Raw genomic sequence first — 21,161 nt, forward strand, 5'->3', positions numbered from 1 at the left:
GAAATCCTCAATAGTATTAGGAAGAATCCAACTGTAACTTCCCCTTGACAGTGTGTCAAGAAAAAATTGCAACAAGGCTTTAGGCCGTTTAGCTTGGTGACCTTTATTGTGCTAATCCCAAAGAAACTAGAAGCTAGACACCCCAAGGACTTTAGGCCGATTAGCCTATTGACCAATTTATACAAAATATTGGCTAAAGTACTTTATCGAAGGCCTAGAGAAGTGCTTCCGACTCTTATTAGTCAAGTTCAAGGGGGTTTTGTATTGGGAAGGCACATATCTGATCAGATTCTAATAACCAATGAATGTGTGGAAGATATGAGATCTGGTTGACAAGGCTTCATTTGTAAACTAGATTTAGAGAAAGCCTTTGATTTGGTAGATTGGACCTTACTTCTAGAGATACTTAGGATTTGTGGATTTGGAGATAGGTGGTTTGAGTGGATCTTTGGCTGCTTAAGTTGTCATTTACTCGGTGCTAGTTAATGGTGCAATGAAGGACTTTTTTCCAGATTTTAGAGGCCTAAGACAAGGTGATCCCTTGTCTCCATTCCTTTTCACCCTTATAGCATATGAGTTTAGTAGATTAATCTCAAAAGCTGACGAAGATGGAGTCTTTAGGGGTCGGAGAATAGGTAGGAATAATATGCTAGTTACTCACTTCCAATTTGCTAATGACAGTAATTTTTGGTGGAGGAGATGATTTAAGGAATGTGAAGAATCTAAAAGGGGTTATCAAATTGTTTGAAATTGTGAACAATTTGAAAGTGATCTGGAACAAGAGTTGTGTGGCAAGCATCAATTTAAAGGTTGGGCTATAAGGGACATTGTAGAGTGCTAAGTGCTTAGACTGCCTTACCTCTTCTTGGCCTTTTTCCTATTTAGGTCTCCCTCTAGGGGCAAACTCCAAGGAAAGTCGATTCTGGAATCCAGTTCTAGAAAAGTTCGGAAAGAGATTGGCGATGTGAAAAAAGAACTACATTTCCCTGGGTGGTAGAGTTACCCTGATTAAGGTCACACTAGATAGCCAACCAGTTTACTTTCTTTCTATCTTTAGAACCCCTCTAGGGAATCTAAGAGGTTGGAGAAGTTAATGAGGAACTTCCTTTGAACCTGGAGAGGTCAAAAAGGATCACTTAGTCTCTTGGGTGGTTGTATGTAGGACAAAAGGGAAGGGATGACTGGGTTATGAAGAATATGGGTCTTCTGGGGAAATGGCCATTGGAAAGAGAGAGAGAGAGAGAGGCTGTGGCATGCGGTAATTGGTAGTATTCGTGGCTGTTTGGAAAATGGCTGGGATACTGGTATATCACGATAGGCTACTTTGGCTTCACCGTGGCAATCTTCCTAGTTAAGGAAGTTTGGACTAGGCCAATTCCCCCTCAGATATCATGTTTTGCTGGGAAGTTTTTCATGGGAAAGTCAACACTTTAGACATATTGCAAAAGAAAAGGCCTCACTTATGCATTTCCCCCTTCTGGTGTTTTCTTTGCAAATTTAATGGCGAGGATTGTTCTCACTTATTTTTATCCTGCCCTTTTGTTGCAGCTATTTGGACTTGGTTTTTTGCTCTTTTTGAGTGCAGGTGGAGTTTGCCAACAGAAGTAGCTCTATTGTTTGAGTCCTCAGCCTTTTCTTGGCCTACAAAAAAGAGGAAAGTTGATGTGGAAGTGTATTAGAGCAGCTTCACTTTGGACTTTTTGGGAGTAAAGGAACAACATAATCTTTCAGGGGAAGGAAAAAAGCTTCTCAGAAGTCGAGGACTGCATTCTGACAAGGGTGGTACATTGGTTGAAAATGACAACGTTGTTTCATTAGTTCTCCTTTGCTGACTTTTGGAGAAATTGGGCTGTAGTGGCTATGAGTTCTTCCTGCAAGGAAGGTTTATTTACAGATTGGGTTTGCCCCTTGGAGGTTTTGTTAAATTGAACTTTGATGGAAGTAACCAAGGTAACCTTGGCCCTTCAGGTATAGGTGGGTTGCTGAGAGATAAGGACAGAAATGTTTTAGCCTTATTCTCAGGCCCAGCCGGTTCAGTAGATTCGACTAGAGCAGAATTATTAGCTGCAATGCAAGGAATTCAACTTGCAAATCAAATTGGAATAGATGTGAATAAGTGGGATAATGTTGGAGTTGTGCATGACTTTATCTTTAGAATGCTCCATTAAACATGCTATGGAGTTGTGCACGACTGTTGTATCTTCTCCATTTTATCTTCTTGACTCTTTAGTTGCAGGGTTGGAGAAATTGTCAGCTTTAAGGGCTCCTTTATGATCTTTAGAATGCTCCATTAAACATGTCAGATGTGAGTAAGTGGATAATGTTGGAGTTGTGCATGACTGTTGTATGTTGGGGAAAATGCCTTGTAGTAATGAGAAGTTGGTCATTAGAAGAGTGAAGGAACTTAGAAGTAATTCTAGTAAACAGCAAAGCACTAGTTTGGGAAAGATTTGGATTAGAAAGAAGAAGGATTGGAGGTGCAAGAGAGTGAGGGTGTTCATATTATGGATCAGGTGAGTTACGTCATGGTTTAAAATGTCGGTGGTGGTGGAAATATTGATCATTCAAATATATATTTTTTTTGATCAATAATTGATCATTCAAATATAGGAAACATAACAAAAACGTTTGTATGGAAATATTTGTAAGAATTATGACATGCGGAAACATTGTGAAATATGCTAAAATATAGAATGCTATTTTATGTAATGATAAAAGATGCATGGACCCTTAAAATAATTATCTTGTTCTAAATTATTAAAACAACATGATAGTGTAAGGAATATGACTGTCAAAATCCAGTAGTACGAAGGTTGGCAAATTCTTTGGCTGATTCTCTTGTAAAATAAGGAGTTAATAGAGAACATCTGTTTTGGGCTGCTTTATAATTTCTGTTTGTTGAGGTTGTAATTTCTGTTTTTTGAGGCTGCACCTCATGCCTCTATATGTTGGGTTATTTGTGCTGCTATATCCTTTGACTAATGAATTAACTTTTCATCTATCAAAAAAAAAGCACCTAGCAACTTTACATTTACTGGGGAGGTGTCCTATTGATTCCCCACTATTGTAGCACAAGAAGCATACTTGGGGAGAGATGTAAAGTCCACCACAGTGTTTCTTTTTGAATATTATCAAAAGTGTTAAGTTTGCCACAAACTGCCTCCCAAATAAAGAAGGATTCTCTAAGAGGGACTTTGGGGAGCCAAATCTTATTGTCCGGAAAGGGTGGAGAGGTGAGGTTAGCAATTAATTTGTGGAAGTAGGATTTAGAGGTAAAGGAGCCATTAGGTGTTAGACACCAAATGAGCTTATCTGAGGTAGAAGAGGAGATTAAGACATTTGAAAGTAGAGAAATCAATGAGGTGACATCAGAGATTTCTTGAAAGTAGGATTTATTGTCCGGAAAGGGTGGAGAGGTGAGGTTAGCAATTAATTAGTGGAAGTAGGATTTAGAGGTAAAAGAGCCATTAGGTGTTAGACACCAAATGAGCTTATCTGAGGTAGAAGAGGAGATTAAGACATTTGAAAGTAGAGAAATCAATGAGGTGACATCAGAAATTTCTTGAGTCTTCTAAAGCTCTACAGAAATTAAATTTATAGGAAATTCCTACATTCTCCTTTGGCAATGATGGAAGGCATTAGAACCTGTTTATCACGAACAATCCTAAACAAGGAAGGGAAAGCTTCACTAAGAGGTTTGGGGCCCCACCAAAGGTCAGTCCAAAATCTAATTTGGTTCCCATTACCAAGATTGGTTCTAAGAAAAGGAGAAAAGGAATCAAAAGTCTGAAGAATACCTTTCCAAGGGTTTGAGGCTGAGAAACCTGGAGCAGCTGAGAGCTGCCCCTAACCAAATTGCTTCTACCGTACTTGCTGCGAATAATAAAGGCCCAGGGAAAGTTGTGCTCCGTCTTGAATCTCCACAACAGTTTACCAAGGAGAGCCTGATTTCTTTCTTAAATATGCCCCAACACCAACCCACCTTCCTTTTTCGGTTTACACACTTCTCCAGTTAACAAGGTGACTGTCTTTCTCTCTCTCCCCCTCCTAAAGGAAGTTTCATTGAAGTTTTTCTATTCAGTTCCTTATCCTGGCAAGAATCTCAAAAAATTGAGAGGTAGTGGATGGAAGGTTAGAGTGGGTGGTCTTGACAAGTGTTAGCCTTCTACCTTTGGAGATGTTATTTTATTGGCAGAATTATTCAAAGAAATCAAAGGAGTTTCAATGTCAGCTTTTTATCAACTTAAGATGCCACAGTCCATGGAACTAGCTAATGAGAGTTTCAATTCAATGGACTGCTCTTGTCAATTAAAAGTTGTATGAATATATTTAAAACTTGAATATCCTAATTATGTGGGATTTTCTTGGAACAAAGTTCTTTTAGATTTAAAAACTTGAATAACTATCCTAATTTATATTTAAAAATTAACACTATTACATGGAAATTGATTTTCCTATTTTTCTTGTCTTCCACAATTTATCTTCTTAGCACTTTAGTTGCAGGGTTGGAGAAATTGGCAGTTTTGAGGACTCCTTTATGATCTTTAGTATGCTCCATTAAACATGCTAGATGTGAGTAAGTGGGATAATGTTGGAGTTGCGCATGACTGTTGTATCTTCTCCATATTATCTTCTTGACTCTTTAGTTGCATGGTTGGAGAAATTGTCAGCTTTGAGGACTTCTTTATGATCTTTAGAATGCTCCATTAAACATGTTAGATGTGAGTAAGTGGATAATGTTGGAGTTGTGCATGACTGTTAATCTTGGAGCAAATTCCTTGTTGTAATGAGAAGTTGGTCGTTAGAAGAGTGAAGTAACTTGGAAGTAATTCTAGTGGACCACATAGCACTAGTTTGGGAAAGATTTGGACTAGAAAGAAGGATTGGAGGTGCAAGAGAGTGAGGGTGTTCAGATTATGGATCAGGTGAGTTAAGTCATGGGTTAAAATGTCTGTGTTGGTGGAAATATTGATAATCCAAATATAGGAAACATAACAAAAACGTTGTATGGAAATATTTGTAAGAATTATGACATGCGGAAACATTGTGAAATATGCTAAAACATAGAATGCTATTTTATGTAATGATAAAAGATGCATGGCAGACCCTTTTAAATTGTTATCTTGTTTTAAATCATTAAAAAAACACGATAGTGTGAGTTAAAGCAAAATTTAAACTCGTGGAAAGTGCAAATGGTTCTATTAGATAAACCAAATAATTTGTTATACAATAAAAGCTAGGACTTAACTTCATGTTTGAAAAGAACTTTTAGCTGGCTCAAAATAGTAATCATTTTTTTGATCAATAATTGGAGCTCAAAATGGTAATCATGCCTATCAAGGTGGACAATAACACTACTACTCCACATAATAATGGTAGCTTTCACTGGGGGATATGTCAATTCCAGCAATATTTTGTGTCGGTATCTGATGAAGGGTTTTTTGGCAGCACCCTGTTGTTCTGACTACTTCTTGGTGTCTGATGACTCAGAGGTTGAGCTAGAATATTTTTGCTAGATAAAAGCTTGGATGCTGAACTGACTGGATTGAATTAGGAGGCTACTTCGGTGCCGAGCTGGGTAGCTCTTCGAAGAGACCTGCAAAGAAACAATGTCAGAGGACCCGGGGTGGCTAACCCGACGAGGTCGCTCTGATGCTTAAGTTAGTACTCTTGTAGTAGATTGCGAGCTAAAAATCAGAAAGCATGAGAGCTAGAATGTACTTAATCGCGTGTCCCCCTTGTGTCATTAGGATTGGTGCCTTTATATAGGCATTGTTTGGTGTGGGCCTCACGCACCGCATCCGAGATTTCTAGGAGGTCGTGCCTAACCGATCCGAGATCCTTGGAGGTAACCGCCATGCACGTTGACCATCCTCCGGAACACTCGGTACGTGGGCCAACTTTTGAGGAACTTGGGAGTGTCGGGATATGCATACCGAATTTGTCGGCGAGCACAACTTGTAGGTCACCTCATGGACCTCAGCCAGGTTGGCAAGCCCTCGAGGGAGGTCGATCCTTGCGTCGAGGTCACATCGGCCAGTGACGAGGTGCTAAAGGTCAGCCCTAGACGAGGTGCTCCTAGCTGGCCTAAGTTGTTGAAGTCGCTAGCCCGGAGTGAAGACGAACTGCCATGTGTCACGATGTGACTAGAGGGCCAAATCTGCCCTCATCAGTATCCATGAAAATGGAAATATGTCATGGAAATATTAGGAAATTTATGTACATTTTAAACCATGAGTTCAGTTGAGAAGAAAATTGATCTGGATGAAGCTGTAGAAGAAGAGGTTTGAATTAGTAAAATTTTGGGTCTTTCCTTTTTGGGTGGGGAAGAATTTGCAAGGAAAATATTTTTGGAGTTGAAGAGGGGTAAAGATGATAAGACTTTTTTACTCTGGAGTTTGGGGAGATGGTGAATGGAAAAGGATTGGTTATAGTAGGGGGAGTAAAGGGGATGTGGTGGGAGGTTAAAGGCTTTGTTTGGTATGTATGGGTGTAGAAAAAAACATCCGTCTTTCATAGTTGTCAAGGCGACAAGGCGCCCTTTGAGGCTTGCCTCGCCTCGCCTAATTGCCAAGCAGTTTTCTACTTCCTACTATAAAATACTTTTTTATTCATTCTTTTTTGAGATTATAATTATAAAATAGATATTATTAAACTAAAATAATAATTCTGTGTGTTTATATACTAATTTCTTTTTATTATTTTCTTATTTATTGGGGTTTAATCAACACAAACATTGCTAAATGCTGTATTGAACCCTCAAAGAGTTAAAAACCTGAACCAATAAGTTAGGAAGAACTTAAAATTTTATCTAATCAGCACATTTTCCTCTTCCATATATTCTTCTTCTTCTTCTTCTTCTTCTTCTTCTACTACTACTACTACTACTACTACTACTACTACTACTACTTTTTATTTTCTTCTTTTCCTATAACAAAAATAAGGGTTCAGCCCCTATATTTTTTGAATTTTATTTTCCTTCTTCCTTTTCTTCTCATGAATATGTTGATTTTCTATACTTTAATATGAAATTTATACTTTTTTTATGAAAATCATGGATAATTATTAAAAAATATGGTTATGGTACCTAGGGAACTACCCTAGGATCTATGTTTTTAACATAAAAAATCCATCGCCAAGGCGAGGCTAGGTGACTGCTAGGCGACTAGGCGACAAGGCGCCCCCCAGTCGCCTAGCCTCGCCTTGGCGCCTTGAAAATCATGCCGTCTTTGATGATTTGCATAAGCTTTCAGCAAGGCTCTCGAAAAATGGGATGTTATCTTTCAATTTGTTTTGGTTTGGGGTGGTTTTGTCTTTTGTGGGTGATTTTCAAATAGCTGTATGGGTAATGTATGTTGAGTTGTTCTGTTTTGCTTTTGTGTTTGCTTCTGTTTCTCTTATATTATTGGAGTGATTTCTAATCATCTGATTTTGCAATTTTGATTTTAATAATTTTTTATTTATCAGAAAAACAATTATCTGTAATGATGTTGACATTTCAGTCTTAGGGTTTGCGAATTTACTTGAGCTCTTTTATAGGCTACACTTATTTATGGGCTTGTGCTTTTGCATCTGATATGACAACACCTTATTCTATGGGGTACTGACCATCATCCCTCCCTTCTGGAGTGGGTATATTAGCAAACATCAGGGAGGCCCTTGTGGTCTTGAGTACGTATTTGGAACATATGATCCCAACTCAATCTTGGAGGAGCATTTAGGTGAAACATTGTCATGTTCTACAGATTTGTTTGGAGGGTTTGGGTCCATTGGTAGGAGGGGTTTGGATCCAGGCAGGTTTAATATGGCTCATTTCTGCTTGGAGCTATTTATTTGGTGGGCTTATAGTACCTATTAGAGGGTGTTCAACTAACTGGCAGACTGATTAGCTAGGGGTGGAGTGGACAGAAGTGAACTTTATTGATTTTGGCCTCCTGAGCTATTATTGTTGGGTATCTTGGGATTTTTTTTTGGTGTTTGGGACATCTCACAAATGTTGAGATGGAAGGAAATTTAGGAACTGGGGAGTGATAGAGTTAATAGTCTGTAAATGGGTGTTTAGACAGCCAATATCTTTTTCGATGCATTGGTAAGGTAGGGTGTTAATAGGGATCTGATGTTTTGGGGAATTTGTACTGATTGGAGGGATAGAGAATAGCATAAAGGGTAGGGCAAGGGGCTTTGACAACCTTTACAGGTTTTCATTGTAAACATTACTATTATTTCATTCTTTTAATAAAGTTAAGTTATTCATCAAAAAAGTGGAGAAACTAGAAAGGGCAGGGTTAGAAATGAAGCCATTTAAAGGAACCTATGAGTAGCTCCAATAGGTGTGATAAAATGAGAGGAAGTAGACTAAGATTGTTTGCTCACATGCTGAGATGATCATCTACAACACCCGTAAGAACTTAGTAGTTTATATGTTGCAAGTTGAAGGGGCTAGAAGAGCTAGGGCAAACTGTAGAGGACATGAAGTAGTAAGAAATGACTTGAGCGAGCACACAGTTCAACAATGGACATGGCACTGATTAGAACTGAATGGTGAAACAGGATTCATGTAGCTGACCCCATATAGTTGGGACAATGTTTTTATGATTATGGTGATGATATTCTTGGATTTTTTTTTTTTGGTTAAACTGATTCTATTTTCTTATGATGTGTGTTCTTGGTTCTTATTCTAATGGATATCCGGTTGTTTCCCTTCCTCTTGCTTTTGATAATCAATAATGTTCAGTTAGTAAAAACAATGGATACTTGGTTAAATGTTATGATGTTTATTATTGTTTATTATTTCTTTTTAGTATGTTGATGACATACCTATGCATTATTTTTGGCTAGTGTGGCTTGTATTCATGGTTTGTGGTGGTGGACTAGAGTCCCCCCCCCACCCTGCAAATAGTGGAAGAAAATAATGGGTGCCTGGTATCTACAATGGGGATCATATCTTTTCTAGCTAAACAAATTCATATTATCATTGGTCTTCCCTCTGCTCTTTTTAGATTCGTCAATTTCCATAATATCATTCTCTACTAGTGCATTGCACAACCATCTTAGTTGTCTTTCACTCCTTTCCGATAGCAACTATAATTGTTGCTATCGTTTCTAGCTAAACAAACTCATATTATCATTGGTCTTCCCTGGTGCATTGCACAACCATCTTAGTTGTCTTTCACTCCTTTCCGATAGCAACTATAATTGTTGCTATCGTTTCTAGCTAAACAAACTCATATTATCATTGGTCTTCCCTGGTGCATTGCACAACCATCTTAGTTGTCTTTCACTCCTTTCTGATAGCAGCTATAATTGTTTTCCATGTTGTTCACTTAGATTCCTTTCTGATAGCAACAATTTGTTCTTTATCTTATACTGCTTTATTCTCCACAAAGCACTGGGAATGTATTATCTGTATTAATTGCATATGCAGTTAAATTTTCACTTGGTTATTTTGGTAGATAAAATTCATGATTGAAGTTTCAGCAACTTGGCTTTTTGTCTTTCCTCCCTTACCCCTCTTAGATAATTTGTAGTTCTACAAGTCTAATTGAAGCATGTTAGCATATATTCTTGTTTCTTGCCATGTTATATACCCTTTTTATCCTGTCAACCTCTGTCTTTCATTTGTTCATAGTTTTGCTACACTTTTCATGTGGGATGATCAATTCAAACATTGACAGTTTGAATAGCTTGTGGCCTTTAGGCAAATTGAAAGGGTGTACACTTTATTGAATTATTATTTAATTAAATTGCTTAGTACACCAAAATATTACTTTCCTGCCCTGTATAAGCATAATTTTCTCTTATTTCAAGAGCTTTTAAATTACAGGAAAGACCATTAACATCATTACATGAAGACAACCTGCAACGGCGAGATGACCAGCGCTCTGCTGAATGTGGAACTCCACTTTTTCAGAGGGATTCAAGAACACGTCGTCATAGTCCTGAACCATTTTATCCTGACAAGTCTAGAATGGGGGATAAGAATGCAGAACCAAGTGAGGTGTTGTGGATAGGGTTTCCAGCTTTCTTGAATGTGGATGAAATGGTTCTACGAAAAGCCTTTTTGCCATTTGGTGAGATTGAAAAGATTACTGCATTTCCGGGTCGTAGCTATGCATTTGTGCAATTTAGGAGTTTAGCAGCAGCTTGCAGGGCAAAAGAAGCTCTTCAGGGGAAACTATTTAATAATCCCCGTGTAAACATATGCTTTGCAAAGAGTGACATTGGTCAGCCTGAGCATGGGAGGAACTCAATAAATGCTCCTTCTTCTCCTCGTTTCAGATCAAGTGGTCATTCTGGGCGATCCATTGAGAATTATCCTCAAGATAGGAACTTTGGTAGTTCAACAGGAGATGCACAAAAAGTATCTTCTTGTTTCATGTCTAATTCAGAGTCTGGAGATTCCAGTTTCATTGGCTTTGGTAGGAATGGTTCCTTTCATTCTGGTGGAAGTCCCTGTGAGCAGATGAGGGTGCAAAGAACAGGGTCTGATCTAGGAGTGCCAGAAGAGATATATGGACGACGCAGAAGTAGTCCTGCAAGAGACAGGATTGCTCATAGACGTGATTTTTCTCCAGAAAGACTTCCTCAAAAAAGTCGACTTTATGAAGGCCGCTGGGACTTCCCAGAAGATGCTTGCCTCTTCCCAGAAGCAAAGAAACTAAAGACAGGGTCGTTTCCTCTGGATAAAGAGCTTCCAGAGTATCCTTTCTCTGATATAGAACAAGATAAGCCACTTGGTTTGCCAAGGGCATTCTCAGACTTTCCTGAACGTGAGGCCTATGATAAAAACTTTGAACTCGGTACTTTTGGTTACAAACATATCCCTGATCGCTCAATGAACTCAATGCGTCCTCATGGGGAAAGAAGTGACCATTTGAATGCCTCTTATAATGGTTCTGATGCAGGTTCAGGACCTTCTGGTTCTTTCCCTAATCCTGTTAAATGGCAAAAATTTAATTCTGATTTACATCAGTCTCCATTTACTGAAGAGTGGAAATGGGAAGGGACAATAGCAAAGGGGGGAACTCCAGTCTGTCGTGCTCGCTGCTTTCCAGTGGGAAAAGTCCTTGACATGATGTTGTAAGTAAAATCGTTTAAATAGTGTATTATGTATGGATTTATGTTCTAATTAGCATAAGGAAGAAATTTATCGCACAAGGAAGAAGTTCGAGGAGGTCTAATATGCTCTAAACATTTTCTGTTAGCTATATATTTTGTTGGCCATGAATCTTCTAGTATTGTTTCTCCCAACTATGCCCTATCTGGTAGCAAAATTATGCTTCCACTTTCTTGCTATGGCTGTAATTTGGGTTTAATTTATTTTATGTCCACATATGGTTTGTCCAGATCTCAACAAATAATTTAGAGGTGTGAATGAGTATGGTCCGCCTGCCTGCATGCATGAAGCACTTCCTTTCACTGATCAAAGTTGATGAACTGAAATGACAGATTCTGTCTTCATGCCACTTTTTGACCATAAGCTTTTGTTGCAGGCCTGAGTTTTTAAACTGCACAGCAAGGACAGGTCTTGATATGCTTGCAAAGCATTTCCGTCAAGCTGCTAGTACATGGGTGGTCTTCTTTGTTCCAGAAGCTGACTCTGACATTGCACTGTACAATGAATTCATGCATTATTTGGGGGAAAAGCAGCGAGTAGCAGTTGCTAAATTGGGTGAGAAGACCACCTTGTTTCTTGTACCACCATCTGATTTTTCTGAAAAGGTTCTGAAAGTGCCAGGGAAAATGAGCATCTCTGGTGTCATCTTAAGATTCCAGCACCCCAGTTCTAATTTCAGGTCCTTCCATCATCCACTTGAAGCAATAGATTCCAAGCTTCCAACCTTTCACGAGGATATGCTATACCCAAGGTCAGTTTCACCTGAGATCAGGTCCTCTGCCCATGGTCAAAGTCAAGCCTATTTCAATGCTTCCTCGGAACCTATCCAATCTGTAACTTACTCTAGATTGAGGAAAGCTGGTGTTGAAGATCTTCCTTATTTGGGGGATATGCCTGGATCGTCTTTAGCTTCATCTTCCGGGCCAGTTCATTCAGTTGAGAAACTACCTGATGTTCTTAGTGAGAGTAATGAGAATAGGTACGAGCAACTGCTTCAGATTAGGAACCCTATGTTTCCATCTAACTGGTCTACCCAAGATTTACGAAACTCAAAACCTGCTACTGGAAATGTACTTTCTCATTTACCCAATAATACTTCCATCCATCCTGCTGATTCTTCTGTCACCCAGGAATATCATTCCTCAAAACCTAGGGTTGTGCAAGAAACAAGGTCGAGTCATTATACACCTGGAATTTCAAGTATTCCTTTATCTGGCAGCAGTACATTCACTCAACAGGAAAGCAAATCTCAGGTGTCTCTGCCATTACCAGTTTCATCACTACAACCCGAACATCTTGCTCACTTGGCATCTCTTCTTGGACAAAAACAACCATCAGGGAGTGAACCCTCTTTTTCACCAGGAGAAGATTTTAAACAGACAAGCCTAGTAAATCAGACTGAACATACATTCCGATCATCACAGGTGTCCACTTCACAGAATCATGCATCTTCTTCCAACACTTCAATTTCACAGTTTGGTCAAGGGCAGTTGCTACACCAGACATGCAATGTTCCTGAATCCTTGGGTAATCCACCATTGCAGAATAGTGGCGTTCAAGAAGAGATTGATACTGATCCACAGAAACGTCTCCAGGCAACTTTGCAACTGGCTGCAACTCTTCTTCAGCAGATCCAGCAACAAGCAAAGACTGCTGACCATCGCTAGTTGTATTTATGAAATTATCCTGTATGTGTGTGTGTGTGGAGGGGGGGGGGGGGGTCCTTGGGGAACAGCAGGATCTCTTTCAAAACTTCGACTGCTCCCCATCTCTCTTGGTTTAATTCTCTTGTGATTTCTTTCTTGTATTTACCCGTGATTGTTTTTTATACTAATGCATGGGTAAATACTAAATCTGTGCCGAGTCTCAAACTGGAGACCATGTTTGAGGCATGAGACTTGGGACAGGTATTCAGAAGACAAATTTATTTTCCATGAGGCTTAGGACAGGTATTTAATGCATTGCCTTGGACATTTTTAGGTGGATGGTATTGCAGCTTATCCCCAACTTTGATCGCGTTGATTACTTGATTCCATGACCTTGGAACTTGGCAGAAGTTGCTACTTGGATGATGCCGGTATACTTGAGTACGATTGATTTGATGATAAGGACCAAGATTCTCAGGTCATGGTTTCTGGGTGTTTAAGCTGCCCTTCTATTGAGTGATAACAATCATAGCTTGGTCTCCCCAAGGGAGCCGGGGGCTGACTGCAATTCGAGAGGGACAGATGAAGGGAATCCAGCAGTTACTAGTGGTTGGGTTTCAATGAAGGATGATGAGACTTTTTTTTTTTTTTGTGAGAGAATAACTAACAAGCAGAAATATTGCACATATAGTTCAAAAGAAACAGGAGTGGAATATCAGACCAACAGTTGTCCCCCTGAAAGATTTAGCCTCTCTAATTAAGAGAATACTATCCTCCAATTCAATACATTGCCACGGGACATTCACTACAGATCCATAAAGTGCATTCACCGCCAACATCGAATCAGACTATATCATAACATTAGGAAATCCAGGGGGGATAACTACTTGGGGCCCCAAGTAGCCCCATGAACTACTTGGGGCTTCCTTGGGGGAAGATTCAGGGGGAGTAATTTCTGTAATCTGATTGTTGAAAGGTTTACTAAGAGATTGGCTTGTTGGAAGAAAAGCTATTTGTCCTTGGGGGAAGAATCACTCTCATTTGATCCACTCTATCTATTCTGCCGATCTATTTTCTGTTTGTTTTCAAAATTCCATGAATAAGCAAAAGTTAGAGAAATTGATTAGGAATTTTCTGTGGAAGCCAGGGAAAGATAAAAAAAAAAACATAGAATGAGTTAGGAAATTGTGAAAAAGAATTAGAGATTTGGTGGGTTAGGGTTGGGGAATATACAAGAAAGAAATGTCTTTGCTTGAGTTGGAATGAGAGTATAAGAAGAAACAAGAGAGAACGAAGAGGAAGGAAAAGAGAAAAAGATTTCGTGGGAAATAGGGTGTGTTAATGTTCACACCCAAAGCCAAACTCCTTTTAATTAGCAAGAAAAAATTACACTTATGCCCTTGAATGGGTGCCCAAATACAAATAAAGTAAAAAGACACAAGTATCCTTGCCCATAATGCATAATCTCAACACTCTTCCTCAAGTTGAACATAAATATCTATCATGCCTAGTTTGCCTAGGATTAATGCAATGTTGATATTCTGACTTGACAAAAGACACATTTTTTCTCTACTAATTACCCTTTCTCTAATAAAGTGTCTATCAACCTCAATGTGTTTTGTGCGATCACGTTGCACTGGATTAATGCAATGTTTATTGTAGCTTAGTTATCACAGTATAGTCTCATTAAAACTTTATCTTGGATTCCCAATATCAATAAAAAGGTCTTTAGCCAAAGTAATTTTGATATACCATGAGCCATAGCCCTATATTCTGCTTTTGCGCTAGATCGAGCTATAACTAATTGCTTTTTATTTCTCCAAGACACAACATTACTTCCACCAATGCACAATAACCAAAGGTGGATCTCTTATCATCTATAGAACTTGCTCAATTAGCATCAATATAGGCCTTAACCTTGATATGCCCATGGTTGGAGTACAACATTCCTTTGCTTGGGCACCCCCTTAAGTAAACAAGGATCTTGTTAACTACTAGCATATGTGAAGTTCTGGGATTATGCATATATTCACTTACCACACTTATGACATAGACTATTAGGTTTGGTCAAGTATAAGTAGAGAAGCCGACCAACAAGTCTCTAATAGACACTCTTGTTTGGAAGAGTGTCTTCATCAACATTTAGTTTATGATTGGGGTCAATAGGAGTTTCAACTAGTTTGCATCCTAACTTGCCAACCAAATGAAGGATGCCAAATACATATTTTCTCTATAAAATGGAGAACCCTTCCTTTGACCTTGCCACTTCAATTCCAAGAAAATATTTAACTCCCAAGATCTTGATATCAAATTCATAAGCAAGAAATGACTTTAATTGGACTATTCTAGAGTTATCATCTCCGATGACAATAATGTCATCAACATATACTATCATCACAGCCACTTGGCCATTAACTCTTCTTATAAAGAGCGATTGATCTACTTGTGATTGAGTGAATTCAATTTTAAGAACAACCTTCTTGAATGTATTAAACCAAGCTCTAGGAGAATGCTTGAGTTCATAAAGGGATTTCTTCAGATGACAAACTTTCCCTTCACTTTAGGGAAGCTTACTCTTGGGTGGATTAAACTTTCCCTTAAACTTCTTAGGCTTCAAATGTGGATTAAAGTTTCAATACTGGTCATTAATATGTTTGGGCTTCTTACATTATTCACATACCACCTCATCAATTTTCTCATTATCACCCTATCTATTTACACTTAGCTTGGGTTTGGAGGATTTATAAGCCCAAATGATCAACTACTGAAGTTTTCATCATTGTAACCCTTCTACAATCCTCTCCTTGTACCAAAGAGTATGCATTGTCAAGGGAAACAATATTTACACTCAAAATGTGTTGTTGAGTAAAATCATACTCAATATTCAAGCCCGATAAGAAATAAAATACTCAGTTCTTTTCAACATATTATTGATATTGTTCACCATCCTCAAGATGCTTCCATTCCAAGGCCTCTGGATGGTCCATCTCTTCCCAAAGAGATTGTAAGGAAGAAAAGTATATAACCACAGTCCTCTCCCCCTGACACGTATTTAGGCTTCCTTTCAAAGTTGGTAGACTTAGGTTGTATTCCTAACATTGGAGTATGTGGCAGCAACACAATCCCAAATGTCCTTAGTAGTAGAGAGAAACATGTAATTGCAAGTAATATGTAATTGCATTGAACAAACCAGCCATGATATAACCAATGAATTTTCCTATTCCCACTTAGGAAACTTGGGGTCATTAGATTTTGACTTCACCTCCCCCAATGGTAAGCTTGGTAGATTGGGACCATTCTAGGAAGTTGGTTCCAATGTTTCAAAAAATGACTCAGAATCTGGATTGTTCTAGTCACTGGTTTTCAGGTTAATGGTTCGACTGTCCGGTTCAAACAGATGACCCATTCTGACAACAAAAATTAAAGAAAAGGCCAAAACTGTTGAATGGGTTAAATGGGCCAACGATTCAACTGCTCGGGTCAATGGGTCATTGACCAATTCAACGGTTTTTGGCTAAGGATTAGGTTTGGGGTAAAATGGAAGCGGTTGCCTAGATGATTCCCGGGCTGAACGGTCTGATTGTCCAGGTCAACAACGGTTAAAAAATCATGGTTGGTTTCATTAAGTTTTACGATGGTTACCATACCACTAGAAGCATCAACATTTCCAGGGAGCATTCTAGAAATGGTATGTACTTCTTTAGGTAATTCCATTGGGCTTAAACTAGCAACTTAACAACCCTACTTTAATCCAACAACCAATTAACACACAATAGACCCGCTAAAATAGGTCGACACTCGTTTCAGAGCCAATAGAAGACCAGAAACAAATTTGATGGCAATATATGAAGAGAATAAGATATCCTAATAATTAGCTAGGTTTAAAAAATTGTAGAACCACTTCCCACATCTCCATAAAGGTAAAACGACCTAAGGGCAGTAAGTCTCTAGAAAGAAACAACTCTAAATAGGAAGAAAAAGTTTTAAACATTGGCTGAAAAATTCAGAAAAAGCATAAAAGCATCAAATGGAGGTGATACCCGTACCAAAGAGCGCACGAGGCTGAACTAGATTGAAGGGTACGGACTGCTGATGTCATTTGGCGGCGATATGATGTCAACATGTCTTATTGGGTTCAAAGATCAGTAGAGAACTGCTTTTTCTATATCCCAATCTTCTCTAATACCAAGTTGGAATGAGAGTATAGGAAGAAGAAGAAATATGAGAGAACAAAGAGGAAGGAGAAAAGAGATTTCGTGAGAAATAGGATGTGTTACTGTTCACACCCAAAATAGAAATCTTTTTACTTAGCAAGAGAAAAAATTACATTTATGCCATTAAATGAGCACCCAAATACAAATAAAATAAAAAGACATAAATACCCTTATCTACAATGCATAGTCTCAATAACTTGCTAAGTGGCTTTGGAGATTGTCAATTGAAAAGGATAAGCTGTGGGTGAAGGTTATTATCAGTATTCATGGTCTTGTTGCTGATGGTTGGGATGTTGGTCTATTGGTTAGGGCTACAAGAGCTTCTCCTTAGACGTCTATCCATGTGATTTTGCCTTTTTTCCTAAACTATATCAGGCATAACTTGCTCTAGTAATCAAATTTTAGGCATTGTTTTAACAGGCTTTAAGCCTTGAGGCATGAGGCGTATACCTTAAGGTGAGTCACACAGGATTTTTCCTCAAGGCTTAAGCCTTTGTCGGAATGAGGTGTAAGCCTTAAGCCTCGAGGCATGAGGTGTAAAAAGGCATAATTCTCAAGTATCACCATTATTTAGTGATTTCATTCAAAAATATATATTTTTATGCATTTTTTTATAGTTCAAAATATATAGAAAAAACACTTCAATAATTATGGTCCAAATAAAAAGAGTAAAACCGAAAAACCTACATGGTAAATCAAGTTCTATTAGTTTCTCTTAGTATTTTATTCTAAGAGAGTTCAATGCAAAAAAGGGTCAATCAAGTTATTACTTTCTCTTTGATAAATGAAGTCGATTTTTTTTTCTAAATATTCTAATTTAACATCCCAAGCTTGTTGTTTTTCTCATTTCTTTTCCTAATGGATTTATTTTTCTTTTTATTGATTTTTTTTTGCATAAATCAAATCATCTACATTGTTTTTTTTTTCTTCCCAACTGTTGAATGACCATAAATCTGATGTCCATTATATGGATGATTCTTCAAATGAATAATTTCATAAGATTGCATTTTTAAACATAAAATTTAAAATGCTTATAATTGTTAGATGATTAATTATTATTTTATTTAATGCTTAAAAATGAAAACTTATTGCTTATAAATTCTATTTTATGGATATTTGTACCTTCCATCTTTCTAACTTGGTACTTTACATGTTATTTTTATCATTTATAAACTTTAATTATTATTTTTCTTAATTTTTGAGGCTTATGTTTCACCTTTCCAGGCCATTACACCTCAGCTACACCTTTAGCTTTTTAAAACCTTGATTCTAGGAACATGTTTGGTTGGGTAATTCAACCCTAAAGGAATTTTCAAAACCTTGAAGGTGTTCATTTAGACCCTTCACATAATGATAGTTGAATTTGGACTCCCCCCAAGTACTTTCACTTGTGCCTTAATTTTTTTGTCCCTAATTAGGCTAATTAACACTAGGAACCAACCTTTTTTGGAGAAAGAGGTTTGGGGTAAGCCTATTTCGCATAAAATTGGGGGGTTATGCTGGGAAGTAATTCTAGATAGAATTATAATGTTGTGATTTTCTCAAAAGGAAAATACTTAATTGGTGCTTATCTCCTTATTGGTGTCTTTTTTGTACGATTAACAGGGAGCCTTCCCATCACTTATTAATCTCTTGTCCTCTTGTATTGTCTATTTGGGAGTAGTTTTTTTCTTGCTTGGGTGGAGGTGGAACCCCTTTCCAAATGTACAAGGACTGTTTGACCCTACCTTTGTTAGTTAACATAAGAGGGGAAGAGTTTTATTGAGATATACAAGGGCTGCAGTTTTCTGGAATTATGGAAAGAGAGAAATCATAGGTTGTTTGAAGACAAGGAAAGTAAGGATGCCCTAATTGAAATCATTATAGTTAGGGTGATCCATTGGGTGAAAACTTTAAAGCTATTTGAGGGAATTCCTTCTTCTGATTTAATGAGAAAATAGAGAGAAGTGGTTGACTTTGCTCCCATGAAAGAGATGATAGTGCCAACATGATTCCCCCAACAAGTAGATTCATTAAACCGGATTTTGATGGCAATAGTAAATGTAATCTTGGACCTTTAGGTGCAGGAGGAGCTTTCATGGATGAGGATGGTAAAATAATGGCTCTATACTCAGCTTCTATTGATGTAGGGGATTCTTTGAGAGCTGAAATTCTAGTCGTTATGGAAGGAATTGAGAGAGCAAAAGAATTAAATCTCTCTAAACTAATAACTAAAGGGGATTTAATGCTTTTTATCAGTTGACTCCAAAAGGAGGAGTGGGGATGGTGGGGGTACAACAATGAGAATAGGAAGTTTAGGCACTTGACACAAGAAATGGAAGTTAAGTTGAATTTGGTTAAGAGGGATGCAAGCTGTTTGTCCAATACATTGGCCAAATAAGGTGTGGGAAAGAAGCTATGTTTTTGGACCATATTGTAATCTATTTTTTTTTTTTTGATTTTTTTGGGGGAATTGATAAAGTTTATCTCTCCATTTGTATTCTGTATTATCTTTTTTTTCTAATTAATGAATTTATTTTCTATTATTGATAAAAAAGAAAAACAAACAACACCATAGGAACCCAAAGAGTTCATAACAAAACCACCATCACAAAAAACAACAAAAAGATTATCTCCCTGAATCAAACTCAAAACTTTTTCACCTAGAAGGTTGGAAACCATTTGACACCTAGCTTTGGAATTATGAAGATTAGGGCAATCATCAATGTTTTAATTTTATCAATAGCAAGGTCCAAATTAATGTTCTTACCTCTAAAAATAACCCCATTCTTGTTCATGATAGACCAAGTATTGTAGCTAGCAACAACAAGCCAGGATAAAAAGACTTTTTTCAAAGATAGGGAGGAAAAATAGGCAACAAATTCAAAAAAATAATAAAAATACATCACCACTAAAAGAAAAATCCAATCTAACACCCAATGACCCAAGGAAAAGAAAATCAAACTACTCTAGAAAAATGCTAAAAACAAAAACAAATGCAATACATCCTCCAATGGATTTTGACAAAAGAAACCTAGAAGGAACATTAAAACCCGTAGATTGTTGTAATAAAATAAATTATGACAGTAGAAATACAAAAAAATAATTACACCAATAATCAGAAAAACCCAAGGCTTTCATCGTTATAATAAAATCCCATTCAATCCTATAGTATGCTTTCATCATATCAACCTTAATAGCCACAAACCCATAACCTCTTACTTTTTTTCATAAAATGCAGAACTTCCAGAGTAATTATAGCAATATCTATTAAATACTTGCTAGGAATAAAATCATTTTGAAAAGGAGAAATACATTTGTTCAAAAGAGTCTTTAACATATTAGTCAATTATTTTGAAATGATTTTATAAATGATATTACATAAAATGATAAGATCACAAGTAATGAAAATATGATTAAAATAATGGGAGATCACAAGATCAATAATATTCTGGTTCATATGAAACAAAATACATAAAAGAAGGAGTACCATGAGGACAGAGAGCTTTTAAACTACCAATATTAAACAAAGCATTCCTGATCACCTCTTCCCCAGGTAAGCAATTAAGCTTTCATTTTCCTCATCCAAAATAATGGGAGAAAATAGATAAAAAATAGATTAAAGATTATGTGATCCCTATAATTTATACAAATCATCAAATATTGAACACCATGCTTAACAATACAATCTTGATCATTAATCCAAGTCCCATATTCCCATCCTCCAACTTAATCCAATCAATTTTATTTCTTTTTAACTTTTTAAGTTTGGTAGAGGCAAGTCTATGAAAATACTTGGTAATACTATCCCCATCCTCTCACCAAATTTGCCTAAAGTTCTGCCTCCAATAAGATTACTAAAGCCTTAAAATCATCTCTTTTTGCTCCAACAACTTCAAATCCTCAATTACATTCATACTACTCCAAATCTAAAATTTTCTATCCTAGATTGTTCAACTTGAGGTTAATATCCCCAAAGAATTCTTTGTTCCACCATTTAAGATCCTTCTTAATCCTATCTAATTTTAATGCAATTTTATAAGCCACAAAACCTTCCACACAGAAATTCCAAGCTTTCTTGATTATATTAGAACAATTTTCATCATCTAACCATATTTGACAAAATCTAAAGGGTTTGGGCTTTTTCCCATTAATAGGATTCAGTTCTAAAATCAAAAGATGATGATTCGAGCCCTAGCTAAGACC

The 21,161-nt window shown here is 37.3% G+C and overlaps 1 protein-coding gene across 2 annotated transcripts in view; it reads left to right on the top strand.

The window, feature by feature from the left end:
- Positions 1-13,101, top strand: part of LOC104594366 (RNA recognition motif (RRM)-containing protein) — a 30,796-nt gene extending 17,695 nt beyond the window's left edge. For both annotated transcript variants that reach the window (XM_010254640.3, XM_088887533.1), the window contains exons 3-4: positions 9,824-11,079; positions 11,493-13,101. In XM_010254640.3, the coding sequence (XP_010252942.1) occupies positions 9,824-11,079; positions 11,493-12,783 (2,547 nt within the window). In that variant the 3' untranslated portion in view covers positions 12,784-13,101. The remainder of the gene's footprint in view (positions 1-9,823; positions 11,080-11,492) is intronic.
- Positions 13,102-21,161: the final 8,060 nt, after the last annotated feature.

The sequence above is a fragment of the Nelumbo nucifera genome, chromosome 1, assembly GCF_055504915.1.
Source record: "Nelumbo nucifera cultivar China Antique chromosome 1, China Antique-T2T, whole genome shotgun sequence".
Taxonomy (NCBI): Eukaryota; Viridiplantae; Streptophyta; class Magnoliopsida; order Proteales; family Nelumbonaceae; genus Nelumbo; species Nelumbo nucifera.